The sequence below is a fragment of the Salmo trutta genome, chromosome 4 (assembly GCF_901001165.1).
Source record: "Salmo trutta chromosome 4, fSalTru1.1, whole genome shotgun sequence".
NCBI lineage: Eukaryota > Metazoa > Chordata > Actinopteri > Salmoniformes > Salmonidae > Salmo > Salmo trutta.
In genome coordinates this window covers 27,672,613-27,688,439 of record NC_042960.1, presented here as the reverse complement: position 1 = coordinate 27,688,439, position 15,827 = coordinate 27,672,613, and the positions used below count along the sequence as shown (strand labels likewise).

The window sequence follows — 15,827 nt, the reverse complement described above, 5'->3', positions numbered from 1 at the left end:
TGATTGTGGGTGCTTTATATGTGCTACAGTCAATTATATATATATATATATATAAAATTCTTAATATACACCTACTGTATGATAGCTAGCAAATGAATTAGCTAACTAACATTAGCCTGCCCATCTGGATCTTCTGAAGAAGGAAAATGTTTTATTTCTACAATTTCCAAAATGTAACCAAACAAAAATTTAATTTTTACATAGTAGCAAAATATCTAATATATTTGCATTCGTTTTTATTTACACTTGTATGTTGACTTCTCCAGTGATGTTGTTTTTACGTTTTTGCGGACTTTTCTTAGCGGATGTACAATTGTCGCAAATTGAATTATGGGGAGTTTCAGGCCCCGGGGTGAGCATAATTGTACACTCGCAAAGCCGACTCAAAACGAGGGCTGAGGGGCTTACGTTGCAAAAGGCGAGGGTAAGTGGACAAGGGTGTGTCTTTTAAGTGTTTGGACCACAGTCAGGGTGCAACACAAATGGCTGCAATTTTTTGTTAGCATTTTGGCATGTTTTCCTAGATTCAGAACATAAAACTAAATTTATAAAGCAAATATTATCCCTTATGTCTACCACAGCAAGTACTTCAATAGTTTAAGCATGTATTGTAGGACCATGAACATATTTTTTCAGAATATTTACAAATAAATCGATCTTAAGGGGGTTAGCAATCAATGACACAGACATTGTTAGAATTAACGCTGCATATGAGGATGCAGTGAGATACCCGATGAGTTGGATGATACTTTTCTCGTTAATCATCTTGAAAAAAACATATACTTAAAAGCTGGAGATCAACCAATCATCCATCTTTAACACAATGGAAAGGTTAAATGCTTTATCTAAATATTGAAAGTGTGTGGGCGACAGAGAGAAACAAAATGGTGCAGTTTGAGGCAGAGAGTTTATTTATTTTACTAGGCAAGTCAGCTAAGAACAAATTCTTATTTTCAATGACTGCCTTGGAACAGTGGGTTAACTGCCTTGTTCAGGGGCAGAACGACAGATTTGTACATTGTCAGCTCGTGGATTCGAACTTGCAACCTTCCAGTTATAAGGACAACGCTCTAACCACTAGCCTATGCTGCCACCGCTGAGTGATGTGTATGCTGGAGAGGGGAGAAGCAGTTGGGTCTGGGCAGGGGGGATGTTTGTGTGCGTCTGTGTGTATGTTTTGTATTGTTTCAAAAATTCTTATAAATAAAATCTTGAATAAACTGAATTCCAACTAGTAATTGGAACAGACATGAATGCCATTCTGGACATGCAGGACAAAACTAATAAGACCAACTACAATCCACAGGCAAGCAAGTCTCTCCAAACATATACTCTCTGATTACAACCTCATTGACACCTGGCAAGCTCATAACCCTAAAGCAAAATAGCTCCCTTTCTATTCAAACAGGCTAATCTTCTATTTTCTTTAATCAGGAAACCAGAAATTGAACATCACTACATGACCAAAAGTATGTGGACAGGACACCTGCTCGTCGAACATCTCATTCCAAAATAATGGGCATTAATATGGAGTTGGTCCCCCCTTTGCTGCTATAACAGCCTCCACTCTTCTGGGAAGGCTTTCCACTAGATGTTGGAACATTCACCTTAAGGATTTGGGGATTTTATCCCTCGCAAAATATTTAATAATCCGAGAATAGAAATAAAATTAAAAAGCATATTTGAGGCAACTGTAAAATGAATGTAATTGTACAATGGTATCTACTAGTATTTAAGACCCTGCAGTCTGCGCAATGCTCCATTATAATCTGAGGCATTCTACAAACCACATATCTTACACACAACTCGTCAACAGCTGAACTTGTCTTTTACTTGCCACACACACACAAACACACTTGCACACTAATTGTTACAATAAGAAGCATTCCAGTCACCAACCTCCATCCCTTCACATTCTTGTCAGTCAGCAGGATGCTGTGATGATATCCACAATCTCCTGAATCCAAGATGGCCGACACTGTTTGTTTGTGTCATGTTGCAATCCCACTTCCTGCTGCTCGCTAGTGTAAACCGTCCACCACCCGGGCATGGAAAAACAGCACGGCCGGCACCCCAGTGAGTGAGGTTTAGGCTTGGACTTGTCTGTAGCGTTTGCTGTTTCCTACGTTGTTGGAATTCAACAGCGAGCTGTTTTACTAGGCCCCATGTGGCACCACCGTTCCCCTCCCTCCCTCCAATCCCGGCCCTCTGCTCCCCTCTGTCTCACTCTTTCCTAACATGGATATGTAGCATTCATCATAGAGCAGTAAGTACACCACACTGAAGGAACCAGGGTAAAGCGGTGGGATCATGTTGCTGCTAAAGTCCACGCAATGTGATTCGTGAGACGCGGGTAGTCAAATATAATTGTTGTTTATCTCTAGAATGAAATGTAGTGCCCACATTTGTCAGGAGTCTGAATGGACTCCATCCAGAACTTAGAAAATGTAATTGAACACAAAACAGATTGTAAATAGCTACATCTAATGAATGTAACCTACAGTATTATTAGTAATCACACACTTAGGAATTACATGTGCTGGTTGTGTAATTGAAAGTAATGCTGCATGGTAACCAAGAACGTAAGAATAACCACAATATTGAAATCAGATAATAATTGTATTGTTAATATTGTCCTTGGTTAGCTGAATGTCATGTACATGCATAAATAGGTTTCAAGCATGACAATCCATCCATGTCCTCACAATGACAATTCATTTTCCACCATAAAATATGTGGGCATGATCAGGATCAGGATTTTCACAGGGTTTATTTCACAGCTGACAATGAATGATACAAATACAACGCATCAAACAAAATCATAAAATACATCTCAAGGATAATGTTATCAAGATGAGGTGCATGCAAAATGGGAATATTTTTCATCTTTTTTTTTTGTTTGTTACGTCCTCTTTTCCTTAGTGAAGCCAGATCGCAAAGCGACAATTCTGCAGTCCTCTTCATCAGCCCGTTTGATGGCCGTCCTGCTCCCAAGTTTCAAGGAGGCCATGTGTTTACAAAATTACATTTGTGACAAAATAACTTTTTTCATAGAGTAAGCCGATTCTGTAGAGGGTGGGGTTGGGAGTGTGTGGGGTAAGGGAGGGGAGTGGGTGTGTGTCTCTGTGTGTGTTCATGTCCTGTAGTGTTGTTTAAGGTCTGCTGTCTTTTAATCCCACTGTATCTCCTGTGCTGCCAGGCTGCTCTGCTATATACAACTATGTTACTATACAACTTTATTCCACTGTGTGTGAATGGCATTCCAATACAAAGAGCAGACAAGTCTTTTTTCATAAGGATATCAGTAATCACACACTATTATCCTCTGTAGTTGGATTCAAACGTTCAGGAAAAACGTTTAAAATATTTATTTTGTTGTTTTGGACTAAAACATGTTTTTGTTTTTGTTATTTTTTTTCTCTATTCTATGGTCTTATCCTAATATTGTCTTTGTCTTCAATGGTGAGGAATTCCCCTTCTCTTAATACTTTAGGGAATTTTCAAACGTCGGGAAGTTTGGCTGTAATGCCCCAAGATTTGTTCTCCCTGAAAGAAATCATAGAGTAACAATATATTAACTACAGAGCAACCTGGCTTTATGGGTCTGCATTTACTCTTCACTTTAGCTCTACATAGATATATCAATCAATGTGTGCTTTGCAGCATTCCTTTTTCAATTTTAAAAAGTTATAGCCATATTCATGCATTAAAAAGCAATTTTCATAATTTTTGACTACTTGGTTTAGGTGCAAATCAATGGGGCATTACTTTAAAACTGTAAACACCATGAAATAGGAAATTAAAATAAGAGTAAAAATGTGGACCGCTTGTTTTAATTGGTCAATCAATCATTGAATGCTTTTTCATTTGTTGATGTGAGTAAAAAATAAAACAGTATCTAAGGAACAACACAAAAATGGCAAGTGTAATGAAAAATAAAAAACTCATTTAAAGCAAAGTATTTTTATTCACACAAATTTAATAAGATATATAACAACCGTTTGGTCCATAAATATTTAAGGGGAAATAGTTTCTATACACCATCTTTATCAAGAAACAGGGAAACATGGACAATCTTGATAGAACACTTACTGTACTGAACTATTAACACGAAAATCAATTTATAAGATTCTTGGATTAACCAACTATATCTGAAAGAGTGCACAAACGCTTTCTATGACATCGCTGCCCCCTTTTAACAGGATACACCATAAAAAGATCTTCAGAAATAAGATGTAAAACAGTACAAAACTAGTGAGGCGTCACAAGTATGTGAATCAGTTAACAAACAACACATATAATCCTGAAGTTCACAAACTTTCTTCCAAGTTATATCATAAGGCACATAGTAGAACTGAGTTAGGCATCTACTTCATCAAGTAGATTGAGAATAACGCTTTGTTCTACAATAGAACAAATAGTGACAATTACAATAAAATGTTTTAACCCAGCAGCAAGAACTCCTTCTCTTTCTTTCTCTTAATCCGCACTATGTAGTCCTGCTTTGCTATCAACCACAACCCCAACGCCAACGCCCTTAAACAGCTGGCCCAGAAGACAAAAAAAATACTAATTTAAAATGTTAGAACCCTGCAGAAGGACTGCTTCTCTTTATTTCTCTTAATTCATCGAGAGGAAACATGTTTTTGGTCTGTTCAGTGGCAAGTGATCGTAAAGAAAGTATAAATATGGCCTAACGTGAACATGGAGGATGATTTATTTGTCCCACTGGCTGCATGTCTTCTACCATCTCCAGGTTTCTGAGGTCATTGTAAAGTTTCTGTCAGCTCTACGCCTCTAATCTGCCACATTGTCATCCCTCACTTTTTATCCTCCTCCCTTTTCCCTTTTTTTATCAACCCTTCTTTACCCTGAGCAAAATGATGGGCAGCATTTTATTTAACAGTAATTCTACGGGCACATTGAATCCAGATTAAAATTAAAATAAATCCATTTGTGTGTTGGTATGTAAAATTAGGCCAGCAGATTAGAAAAAGTGCACTGTCATGGAAACAATCCTTTCAAACAGTGCCGATTAAACTATGTCCCAATCAGAATTTCACTCACTGATTTCTATTGTGGAACTCTTTCTAATATCAATGTTACTGCATTACATCTTTGACAGTTACCACTGTACAGATCTATAGATTTGTTCCGTTGTTATTGATTGTTTTCACAGTTGAGGTGTGTCAAGACAAAATGCATGTTGAGGTCACAGCAGCCACCTGGCATTTGAGTTGTATTGTCCGGGTTCTTGTAATGTATACAATGCAATTTAGAGATTAGAATTACTAATCCATAAAATAATCCAGTGTTTTGTTAGGTCCAGGATAACTCTGAATTATATTTTACAGCGTATTCTGCGAATGTATGATTCCAACGATTTCGAAAAAACGAAATATCTAAATATGTCTTAAATAGGATAGTGCTAACATACACATTTCTAGAGCAAAATATTAATGATTTGAAATGAATTGATCAGTAAATAATACATTAATTATCAGGGACGGATAAATTTAGACTCAATCAAATGACCAAATGAAATAAAATAAAGTAAAAATAATATACTTTTCCCATTTTAAATAGTTCCATTTGGGCTCGGTCCAAGATTGTTGAACCCTCTTCATAATTGTTCAATGCCGTCCAGATTCAAAATGTCCTCTACACAAAACCAATCACTAAATACGTTGACTACAAACAGCTGCCAAGCGGTTGCAAATGCTACACATCAACATAATTTCCTCCTGTTTAAATGTTGCTGTAGTTGTTCTTGTTGATCTTGTTGCTTTTTTGTTGGGTACAGTACAGTACTTCCTGTATCCACAGAACTGTCTCTGTTTTCGTTAAAGGTTTTAAAATAAAATGTAAATGCAAATTAGGGAAAAAAACATAAATGAGTTAAGAGCTTAGAGTTGTAGAGCTTGCTAGAAAAGGTTTGTCAAGGTAGTCTGTGAGGGGCTCCCCGAATCATGGCTGTCCAAACTAGATGTGACGGAGGTCACTACAGTGATAGAGGGATTGGTCAGGTCTGTTAGTGTGGCCGCACTGGAGGGGGGCGTCAGAGCGCCGCTGTCGGACGAGGGCGGCGGGAGTGACGTGCCGTCGGCCTTGTCATTACCATTCTCCTGTCGCAAAACGTTCCTTCTGAATTTGGCTCTTGCGTTTTGGAACCATACCTGCAAATCCAATCCAATGGCTTTTACTTTATGTTTATGTCTAATTTATTAACTTATTTTCTTTGTCTCTTTTCTTTCTTTCTAATAAAATGCAATGGTTATGACATCACAGTGTTGTCCACTACCTGACTCTCCCCGTAGAGTAGAAAGAGTAAAGAACAATACCTACAAACTGTTTTTGACGCCATTATTTTGGGCTCAGGGAGTAGAAACCAAATGAGAAATGACCAGCTGAAAGAGTATTTTTATTTTGTAAAAGATCCTTACAGACTTGTGCACTCTCTCTTAAATTACTCTTCCCACCACTGACCCAGGGAGATTGGGAGTGATACGTGGATGAATTATATGTCTAGAAACCCTAAACACTACAAATACCATACATCTCCTTCATACAGTACATCAAGGAACCTGGTGCCTAACAACATTCCATACAACATCGGTAGAAAACCAATGAAAAAAATAGTATAAAAAAAAGATGATTTCAATGGACTTGAATGGAACTGATGGTCAAATGTGAGAACAGACAATGGACTGGGGGATATAGAGTGATGATGTCATACTAGGTCAGAGGTTAGAAATGAGGGCAATGGCTGCTGCTTACCTGTAGAACTCTTTTGGTGAGGCCTGTCTTCTGGGCAAGCTGTTTGAGGTCCTTGGCGTCGGGGTTGTGGTTGATAGCAAAGTAGGACTTCATGGTGCGGAGCTGGTGGTGCTTGAAGGAGGTGCGCATGCGCTTGGTCTTCTGGGAGGGAGGGTAGGCCTGGTCACGGTCCAGGTGGTCTCCATCGTTCTCATTACAACCTGACCAAAAGGAGAAAAAGGAGGGGGTGCAAAGTTAGAACAGATATACTGTGGTAAAGTGTGCATTGCAGTATAATTCTTCAAACAAAAAGTGGGGTGCTGTTGGTCCTCGTAAATATAATCCTGAGTTGACAACATAGACAGCACTCCCAAAATCAAGGTTGTTAGTTATAGAAAGATACAGTACATCTGATTCAGGGTTAGGATAAGGTTATGATTATTCCATTGAACAGGAATTAAAGGCATAAAATGGCCATAACCTGGCCATCATTTTCAGTTAAGATTGAATGAAATCTTTAATTGAATCATACATAAGTTATTCAAAATGTAACGGACACAAACCCCTTAGAAAGTATGTAAAGCAGATCCATATCTACAGTAGGTGTTGATCAGTCCTCAATTTGGTCTAGTTAGCATTTCTACTCCTCTGTGCTTAAAGAAAGCAATAATGTATTGTCATTAAAATGTAATCTCTACTTCCAATATGCACCATACTAATATTCTGTCCTATGTTTATTGGATTATATTTCAAATAATTGATTGTGATGCCATGATCAAAATACTATTATTTTCAACACATCCAGCAGACATTCTTAAAGCATATTCCTATAACAGACTTTACTCATTCTACTATAGGCCTATTACCTAAAGCGGTCATCTCTAAATCTCTGACTAATAAAAGAGGACAAAGGCTATAGCAGGTAGTTAATATATTCAAGAAACCTATCTTGATATTTCCGCCCCCTGCAAATGCAAAACACAGTTCAAATGACAGACTTTAGTGCTGATTTCACAGACACAAACTAGACGTTTCGTTGATACAGAACTAAACATGAACACAGATACATTTAGGATTAAATATCTCTGGGCTACAGAATCAATTTATTTTTCAAATTAATCTTGGCCATAGTACAAGACTACTACTCATATTTCATCAGTAACTTGTAACTTAAAACACTTATTTTCAGATGTCAAATATGCATCTTAATTCATGTTAGACAAGCATCTTAAAAGCACTGCAATAAAACAACATCTAAATCTTTAAATCTTGGGTATCCCATTTTCCTCAGCTATGATTGCTTGCTGAGTACCTTTATTTCTACAACTACCCACCAGGGGTCGCTAACAAAACATGCTGAGTAGGTATACCAACTGCAAGGTCGACATGGGACTGACCGCATGGAATAATTATCTAAAGACGTAGGCTATAGGCATATAGAGTCGATGGAACCTAAACATTAAACCGGATATAGACAATATCAACATTTTTGCTCGAAACTGACTGTGAAAGACAGGCAATTTCTGATTATACCTAATGAAATGTTTTTTGAATGCTATAGACAAAAACAAGGATTTAATTCAGAGCTAAATCCGATCAAATGTATTTGCAGTGCAACCAAAAGTGCTTTAAGTATGGAAAGAGCACAACATCTACAGCTGAACATAAATGCAAAACAGAAATCAAATTAAGGGGGCATTTGGGCATGTTTCTGAAATGAAATAGTCTTGAGAAAAGAACCATTACCTTGTCGTTATTAAAGCAAAATACAGCAGTCCAAGAAACATAACATATTAGGCTTGGGATAGACCATATTAGAAGACATAACAAAAGCATCGCATGAAAACAATTCAAATTCATTTTTATATAACGTTAGATACTGGAGAGGATGTAATGTTGTTGCTTGTTTGTTTAGGTTTTTTTGTATCCCGCTCCATCTCACTCACTCTGTTTCTGAGAACTGTGCTGACCTTCCGAGTATGATTCAGTGGTTGGAAGGCAGGGATTCCTACATCACCTTCAATTAATGCAGAACAATTATTTAACACGCAGATTACCCTTATTCCTCTCCATGCATGGAGAACAGAACAAATTTGGCACACAGTGACAAACTTTCTCAACCGGACACTAATTGTAAAAAGCGACAACAAAAGAGACGCCGCGGGGTTGGTTAGATTATAACGTTCACCTGCTCAATGCCAGTTTTTAAATGTAAAATTACCTGTAATGTATAACGAGGAGGCAACTTCCCCCAAGAAAGACGAAAGGCGACATTTTAAATAGTTGAGCCCAAATTACTTTTACCCCCTGCACGTGCTTAGGTCACTGGTTCAAGTTCATGTGTGTACCCATTTTACAAATTCGATGACCTAATGAGAGCCATAATTAGGCTATAAAAGTAAATCTAATGGTTAACTGGGGGTACATTTTGGATCAATTTTGACAGCAACCAATTTAGCCTAAAGAGGAGAAATGCAAATACGCTACTTCATGAACAGGGCACACATTCATAGCAGACATCTTCCAAGGTGTGGAATGGCTAATTGTTCTCTTTCTTGTCCCCCCTTTTTTGGTTAAAATTGCTTTTGGTGTAGGACTACGGAGATGAGGCCCTGAAACACGGATCAAGCCAAATAATTAATGAAATCTCCATATTCGACATTCTCTTTTCTATTCAGTTCAACAGCGCGCGTCATGGGTTGGTTAGTTAGCATGTAGCCCAACAACAGGTCATAGGCCCTAATCAAAACATCCCCACCGAAACGTTATTTTCAAACAGCGCAATAGCATCAATTCCCCCGTACAACTCCCCAAACAGCAACTCCTCTCCGTCTCCTCACCTGAGTTGTAGCTGGCGATGTCTATGCCCATAGCGGGGCTCTTCCTCTTGCGAGGCCTTCCCTTCTGAGCTGTCCCAGTGCCATTGAAGTAAGGCAGCGCCAGACCTCCGCCTTTAGCCGCCAGCTCGGAGTAGTTGAGGCCGGGGTGTGCGTACTCTCCCTGGGCTATGGTCTCGAAGTGGACCCGGCAGTACACCAGGCTGTCCTTCATGCCGAAGTGGTCGCCGGTGGTCAGGGTCTTGTTGCACGTGGTGCACGTGAAGCAGCTCAGATGGTACACCGAGTCCCGTGCACGCATCACCATCTCCGATGCCGATATCCCGAGGTGGCAACGCGCACACCTCTGCACTGAGAACCTTCTGAAACAAGGACGCAATTCTTTAAAAACACTCCCAGACATAACACTTCTAAAACACTCAAAACAGGATAGAAAAAATGGAACACAAACACACACCGCCAGTGGCTACATAAAAATATAACTCCATGTTCTTACTGTGTTTTTATTCAGCAGTTTGCTTGTAATGTCATAACCTCCATCCGCAGGCCTATAATAACACCTCGCATTTGCAGCATGGCCAAGAGACGACAGATTGCCTCATATTTAGGCTGCTTGGCTATTACAGCTATTTATATTTCCATGTAGTAGATGCATTATATGGGGCCTTCCTTGTGTGATTTGTTGAATATGCCAAAGCTATAGCTGATCGAACCAATACGCCTTCTGTGCGTACATTTAACCTAAAGCCTATTTCAAATGTTCTGTGGCCTGTGTTTGTGTTTATAGGTCTATTGTTTCAGACATTAACAATAGTTTGTATGACATGCCCAATGCCAAACACACAGGGAGAGAGCGCGTGTGTGTTCAATCGTCGAATATTAAAATCAATCATTTCACTAGGCCTATAGAAAAACAACAATTCATAACCGTATGCTTTCTTACCTGTAGTAATCCTCCTTGCAGTAGATGCTGCCATCCTTGGCAAAACACGTGAGTTCTGACTCCAAATGTTGTTTACATTCACAGCATTTGAGGCACCGCAGGTGCCACTGTTTATCCACAGCAAGTAGGTAATATCTATCCGAGATTTTGCCTCCACAGCCAGCACACAACGCGGGCTTCTCCGGTCCCATCGAAGGCATGGTCTGTTAGAGGAGGGGAATATTAATACATGTGGAAATGCATGGCTCACATCCTGCGCATGTGGTGAGGACTACACTTCCCATGTGGGGTTTGGCTTGTGTGTGATAAAACTGTAACATATCTGAAAAATTACATATTAGCCTAATATGAGCATGGCACCATTTTCTTAAAAATAAATAAATAGTAGAACGATCGTTAGACTTTCTTAAGTAGCCTATATATGACAGTTCGGTTTTAAAGCAAATCCCAAGAAATTCCTGCGGAGCTGAAAATGTGTCAACATGCAGGGCCCGTTGTGTTTTGGGAGTAACTGCATTCAATATATCTAACAAATGGAGCCTGTATACATAAATGTATTACAATGACAAAGAATAATTAATTACGCTTCATTGCACATTTAAAATAAGCTGTATCGACAGCCTGGTGCGCTATGTCCTCCTACTTTCACACGTCTATAACTTAGCATTACTGCCAAAAGAACAACAATTAATATTAATAATAAATTATTATGTAGATGCTAATAATATCCAAACTATCTATGTAATAACTGTTTAATTAGGCCTATATATTATATACATAATCAATAACAGCAATTTGTTATTTGTTCAAAATACAAATTGTGTAACAATTTGGCAAAATGTGAGTAATAATTGTCACTTTTACTTTATGCACTTTCACTTAGTTTAGTTGATAACTGAATGTATTTTTATTACATACGAACATTTCCACACACATGCATGTTCTTAAAACATTTTTTTTTGTCCATATAGGAACCTGGAAACGCAATATTAACCCCAACATTTTCTTTCGAGTGATTATTTCTTGCAGCTGTCTTAGCCCAACTACAGCTTCATAAAGCATTTCCTTGCATTTAAACATTTTATGCCCATTTGGATGTAAGTGTTTATCTTCATGGATGTCAGAACAAGAAAAGAAAACATTGCATTTTGTTCATTTTTCTTACCGATTCCCTTCCGTTGAGCTGCACGCCCTTGGCCAGGCGCGAGTCGGTTTTGGATCTCCTCTCCATCTCCTCCATGATGCCTTGGATGTGGTCACCGGAGATCCCGTGGAACAGCATGGCTCCCGCTCCTGAACGACGCAATGTGCAACTGCTCGCTTCTGCCTTGCAGCCCACAACTTCCATATACAGCTCTGCGTCCCGTAGGCTCAGAGCATCCGACTGGCTCTGCTGTTAGACTGTTAGACAGGCACACACACACACACACACACACTCACACACACACAAACAAGAGACACACTCAGCTCAGCTCACCTCCCCTGCAAGTGGTGGAGAGATGAGGGACGGGGAGAAATCAAGGCAGGAAGAAATGATTTCCTCTCCCCTGAATGTTTTGTAAAAAAAATAAAAAATAAGTATAGTCCAGCTGATCCGGCGGTGGCCAGTATATGCACTGATGATGATGGTGGTGATGGACGGTTAAAATTGCAGAAGTTTAGATTAGGTGTTTTTCTCTCGACAGTCCCGCACCGATCTCACGTTATAGGGTTCCGTGTGCTTGAAGGTCAGATTGGGACTGCCTGAGTTGGAGAGCCGTGTCCTATTTGTGAAGAGAGCAAAAGCCTGCCCAGTTTGGATAATTTGGTAGGAGGAGTCGTTCCCTCTCTCTATGCCACTGATTTCTATTCACCAACAAAGAGCTGTCACTCTCCCCTCTAACCCGCCGTGCATGCTGGCTGCGAGAGCGTGGAGAGAGACACTTTGGTTATTGACATTTTCATTACTTTTCTTTTCTATAGGTTTTAGTTATCGGACGACATTAGTGGAGTCTAAATCGCAGTGACACGATACGGTTTAGTGATATTTGCATAATCTCTTGGTGTGATTGAATTAGAAGGATAAACCTTGGATATTGAATTGTAATTTGAACGAATTTTAATCTGTATAAAATGTAATATGGAGTTTCAGTAGTCTCACTTGTTGAATTTGATTCCATAACTTTATGTGAAACGTCTAGTGGAAAGGCACGTCTTAAGTGAAAAAGTTGTGTGTGAGTGATATCTTTCCTTGTCATGTATTTTTTTTGCCGCCGTGCATTTTTAAATGTGATAGTCATTTACCTGTGAGCGTGCTGTGTAGGCCTAATAACTAAGTAAGGCTATAACATGTTTACCAAAAAAAAGTTGAACATTTTGGATTGGATTTTTAAAATATTAGTTGTATCGGTGAAAGGTTCAATTTACCCGGATTCTGGTTCATTAATACTATAGAATACATGTTGTGTGTGTGTGTGTCATAGCCAACATATGTCCAGTTTAGCCTACAAAACACAAGTAGGCCTGCGAAATAATATTAGACCTATATACGATAAATATGCCTCAAATAGTGCATGGCTAATACATAGGCCCATTCTAAAACGAACAAATCCCAGGCCCTTTTCTCTTTTTCTGATAACCAACATAATACGTTAGGCCTATCCCAATTAAGAAGACATTAGTTTATATGAATTGTCGAGTTATATAGCTGCATGTGTTGAAGTGACAGTGGTAGGCTGCATTCTGTGTAAGTAACGTAGGCCCTAATTACTGCTTTTAAAGCCAGATCAATGCTTTCAAATTAAACAGTAACCTAAAATCAACGTAAACTAATTATCCGCCACTGACTCTTCATTAGCATGTCCCTCGTCTCTCCAATTAAACATTCTGTACTCAAACTATCACCTTACACTGACAGACAGGCATCGCTCTCCAATGTGTGACAACACACACCCATGATATTTGCTAGATCGGTTTGTTTCTTTGTTTTTACATTTAAATTGTGCACCTTAATCTAAGATATTGAATTCCATAAAATATATTTATTGTTTGTATAGCATGTGGTTGAAGAAGTAATTTATATTATCTATAACGAATGTGTGTATCGTTTTGTGCCTAAGTTCCCGGCCGAGGCCTGACAGACAATAAAACACGTCTGGGAGAATTAAAGGTTTTGTGTCAGAGGACAAAAGATAACTCTCCTTACAGTCCGGACCATTAGACTTCCCAAAGCTCCATGAAGTTGCAGGTGCGCTTCCTCACGCCAACACCAATCATTTTAAGACCTGTTACATTTCCATTTTGTCGCGGGGATCAGAAGTCGTGTGTTTAATTGGGCCCCCCTAGATAACACGGCGCGTAAATGTCTAAACTTTAAAGGAGGTGGATGTGCTATACAGCAGCAGTGGAGTTAATTCGCGCTCTGTCAGTTTCATACCACTGAAGTAAAAAAAAAAAAGGCACTCAGGACTCAGGATTATTTTCACTTGGACAAAGAAAACCTAAAACGGAAAACGTGCAGTTCAGTGTGACATTTACTTGAAGTGTTTATTATGCGGTCCCAAGAGAGCATAGAACACGCAGAAGTGGCCCACCTAATTTAAAAACGCTTATACAAAATGTAGGCTATAGCTGTTGTTACTTGTTTATTTGAGAAAATAAAATGATCCATGTTATTATTATTATTATTTAATTGTGCTTCTTCAGAAGGAATAGGAAATGTTACATAGCCCCTAGATGCATGTGTCTCCCTGGCCTCCAGCAATGACATTTCATCCAAGTGAAAAAGGATTAAAATGCGTCAGTGCATGCACGAGCTCTCCCAGTGTTCATCTCTGAAATGGAAAACAACCTATTTCGTTTTTTAAACTTAGATCGATATTTAACGTTATCCCCTCTTAGTTTATAGCTAGGCCTATTTCACAAGTCTATAGGCCTATTAAGCAGGTTCTTCGTTAGCCTGTATAAATGCGTAATCGTCTGCTATATGATGTTCAAAAGAAATGCCCATTGATGATGCAATTTATATGTGACTCCGACACATATAATTATCCTCTTACGAAAATAATGTATTGGTCTTTAAACGAGTTGGCTTTTATATTTTGCGTTGAATTCATCTCTGCATTGTTCTTAACCATGCCGGGTTTTTGTCTCTTGAAGAATAAAATAAATGAAATTAAATATAGGAGCCAACAAAAGTATTTCCATTCCTGTCAGAATTCCTCCTTATTTTACTATTATTTGGGTGGCTCCAGAAGACTATCTATCATGACATTTGAGAATTGGCAACACATTTACGCTACTATGAATTCCTTTTTAGTCCGTTTTCCCTCTCGTGCCTTATCACTATTTTGCTGCGGCTTTGCTGAGAATCATGCAGTTCACTGTACTGTGCAGCTTCTTCTCAATTTCAACCTTGATTTCTTTCAAACAAAATGTTGACCACGACCATACTCTATTCGAAACAATGACAGATAAGACAGCTATATTTTACCTATTCCACGGGCGGCTCAATGCTGACTTTTGTTTCCTTGTGAATGAAAGAAATATCGCCAATCCGTCAACATAGGCTTTCTCAAAGCTCAGTTACACGGCTCACTATATCCGTCATTATTAATGCAAAGTCTTATAGCTTACACACACGCACAACTTTTGCACACGCACCTCGGAAAATAGCGACCATGTGCATATAATGTATAGCACATCGAATAATTGTGTGAAAATGTGTAATTCAGGTGAAAGTTGAGGTTACCTTCAGGCTGATAATGCGCTGTCCTGGTATAGAAACCAACCTTGTGTTGAGAAGGTTGCAGGCCTGTAGAAGAGAGGAGAGGAGAGGAGGAGGAGAGGATAGCAGATATTCTGCCGGTAGATGGGGGTTGTTCCTTGTTTCTTGTAGTCCTAGTGAGTGTCAATTAAAACAAACCTACCGCTTGGCGAGAAGATATTTATATATATATATTCTTCTCCCTCCACCAAACCCTCTCAAACAAACGGTTTAATGAGAGCTCACGAGCCAACGTTGAGACACACGCACGAGCACGAACACACACACACACACACACATCACGGGTTTGTCCAAAATATCATTATGTCATTGCCCATATGAATAAAATCAGGTCAAGTGTTTGTTACACCCTGATAGCAGGGATCCATGTTAATAGATCATTGAGCTCTGCAGTCAAACTGTCTTAACAATATCTGTCGAAGATGAAAACAGCAAAGTGCACTCCTAATAACCTTACAGTGCATAGAAATAATGTTATTCAATTGAGATTATTTTGAAAGTTAACATGAATCTATGTTGTGTCACA

General features: G+C 38.9%; 1 protein-coding gene across 4 annotated transcripts; it reads right to left on the bottom strand.

Annotated features, from left to right (window-relative positions):
- Nucleotides 1-2,751: 2,751 nt before the first annotated feature.
- Nucleotides 2,752-15,583, bottom strand: LOC115192186 (LIM/homeobox protein Lhx9). Of its 4 annotated transcripts, XM_029750402.1 has the most exons (6): nt 15,266-15,583; nt 11,702-12,018; nt 10,537-10,739; nt 9,597-9,955; nt 6,778-6,977; nt 3,948-6,176 (listed from the first exon to the last, which is right to left on the bottom strand). In XM_029750402.1, the coding sequence occupies exons 2-6, from the start codon at nt 11,882-11,884 to the stop codon at nt 5,925-5,927; spliced, it is 1,197 nt and encodes a 398-aa protein (XP_029606262.1). In that variant the 5' UTR covers nt 11,885-12,018; nt 15,266-15,583; the 3' UTR covers nt 3,948-5,924. The 4 variants fall into 4 exon arrangements, with proteins under 4 accessions (XP_029606264.1, XP_029606262.1, XP_029606263.1 ...); XM_029750404.1 differs by lacking the exons at nt 3,948-6,176; nt 15,266-15,583 and adding an exon at nt 2,752-3,546 and having other exon boundaries at nt 11,702-15,249; XM_029750403.1 differs by lacking the exon at nt 15,266-15,583 and having other exon boundaries at nt 9,597-9,952; nt 11,702-15,253.
- Nucleotides 15,584-15,827: the final 244 nt, after the last annotated feature.

Bases quoted from the DNA above. Each gene is read 5' to 3' on its own strand.
- LOC115192186 (XM_029750402.1), bottom strand. From the start codon at position 11,884: ATGGAAGTTGTGGGCTGCAAGGCAGAAGCGAGCAGTTGCACATTGCGT. The intron at 6,978-9,596 runs GTGAGGAGACGG...CCTTTTGGTCAG, and splicing joins CATCGCCAGCTACAACTCAG to GTTGTAATGAGAACGATGGA. The intron at 6,177-6,777 runs GTAAGCAGCAGC...TTGGATTTGCAG, and splicing joins TCACCAAAAGAGTTCTACAG to GTATGGTTCCAAAACGCAAG.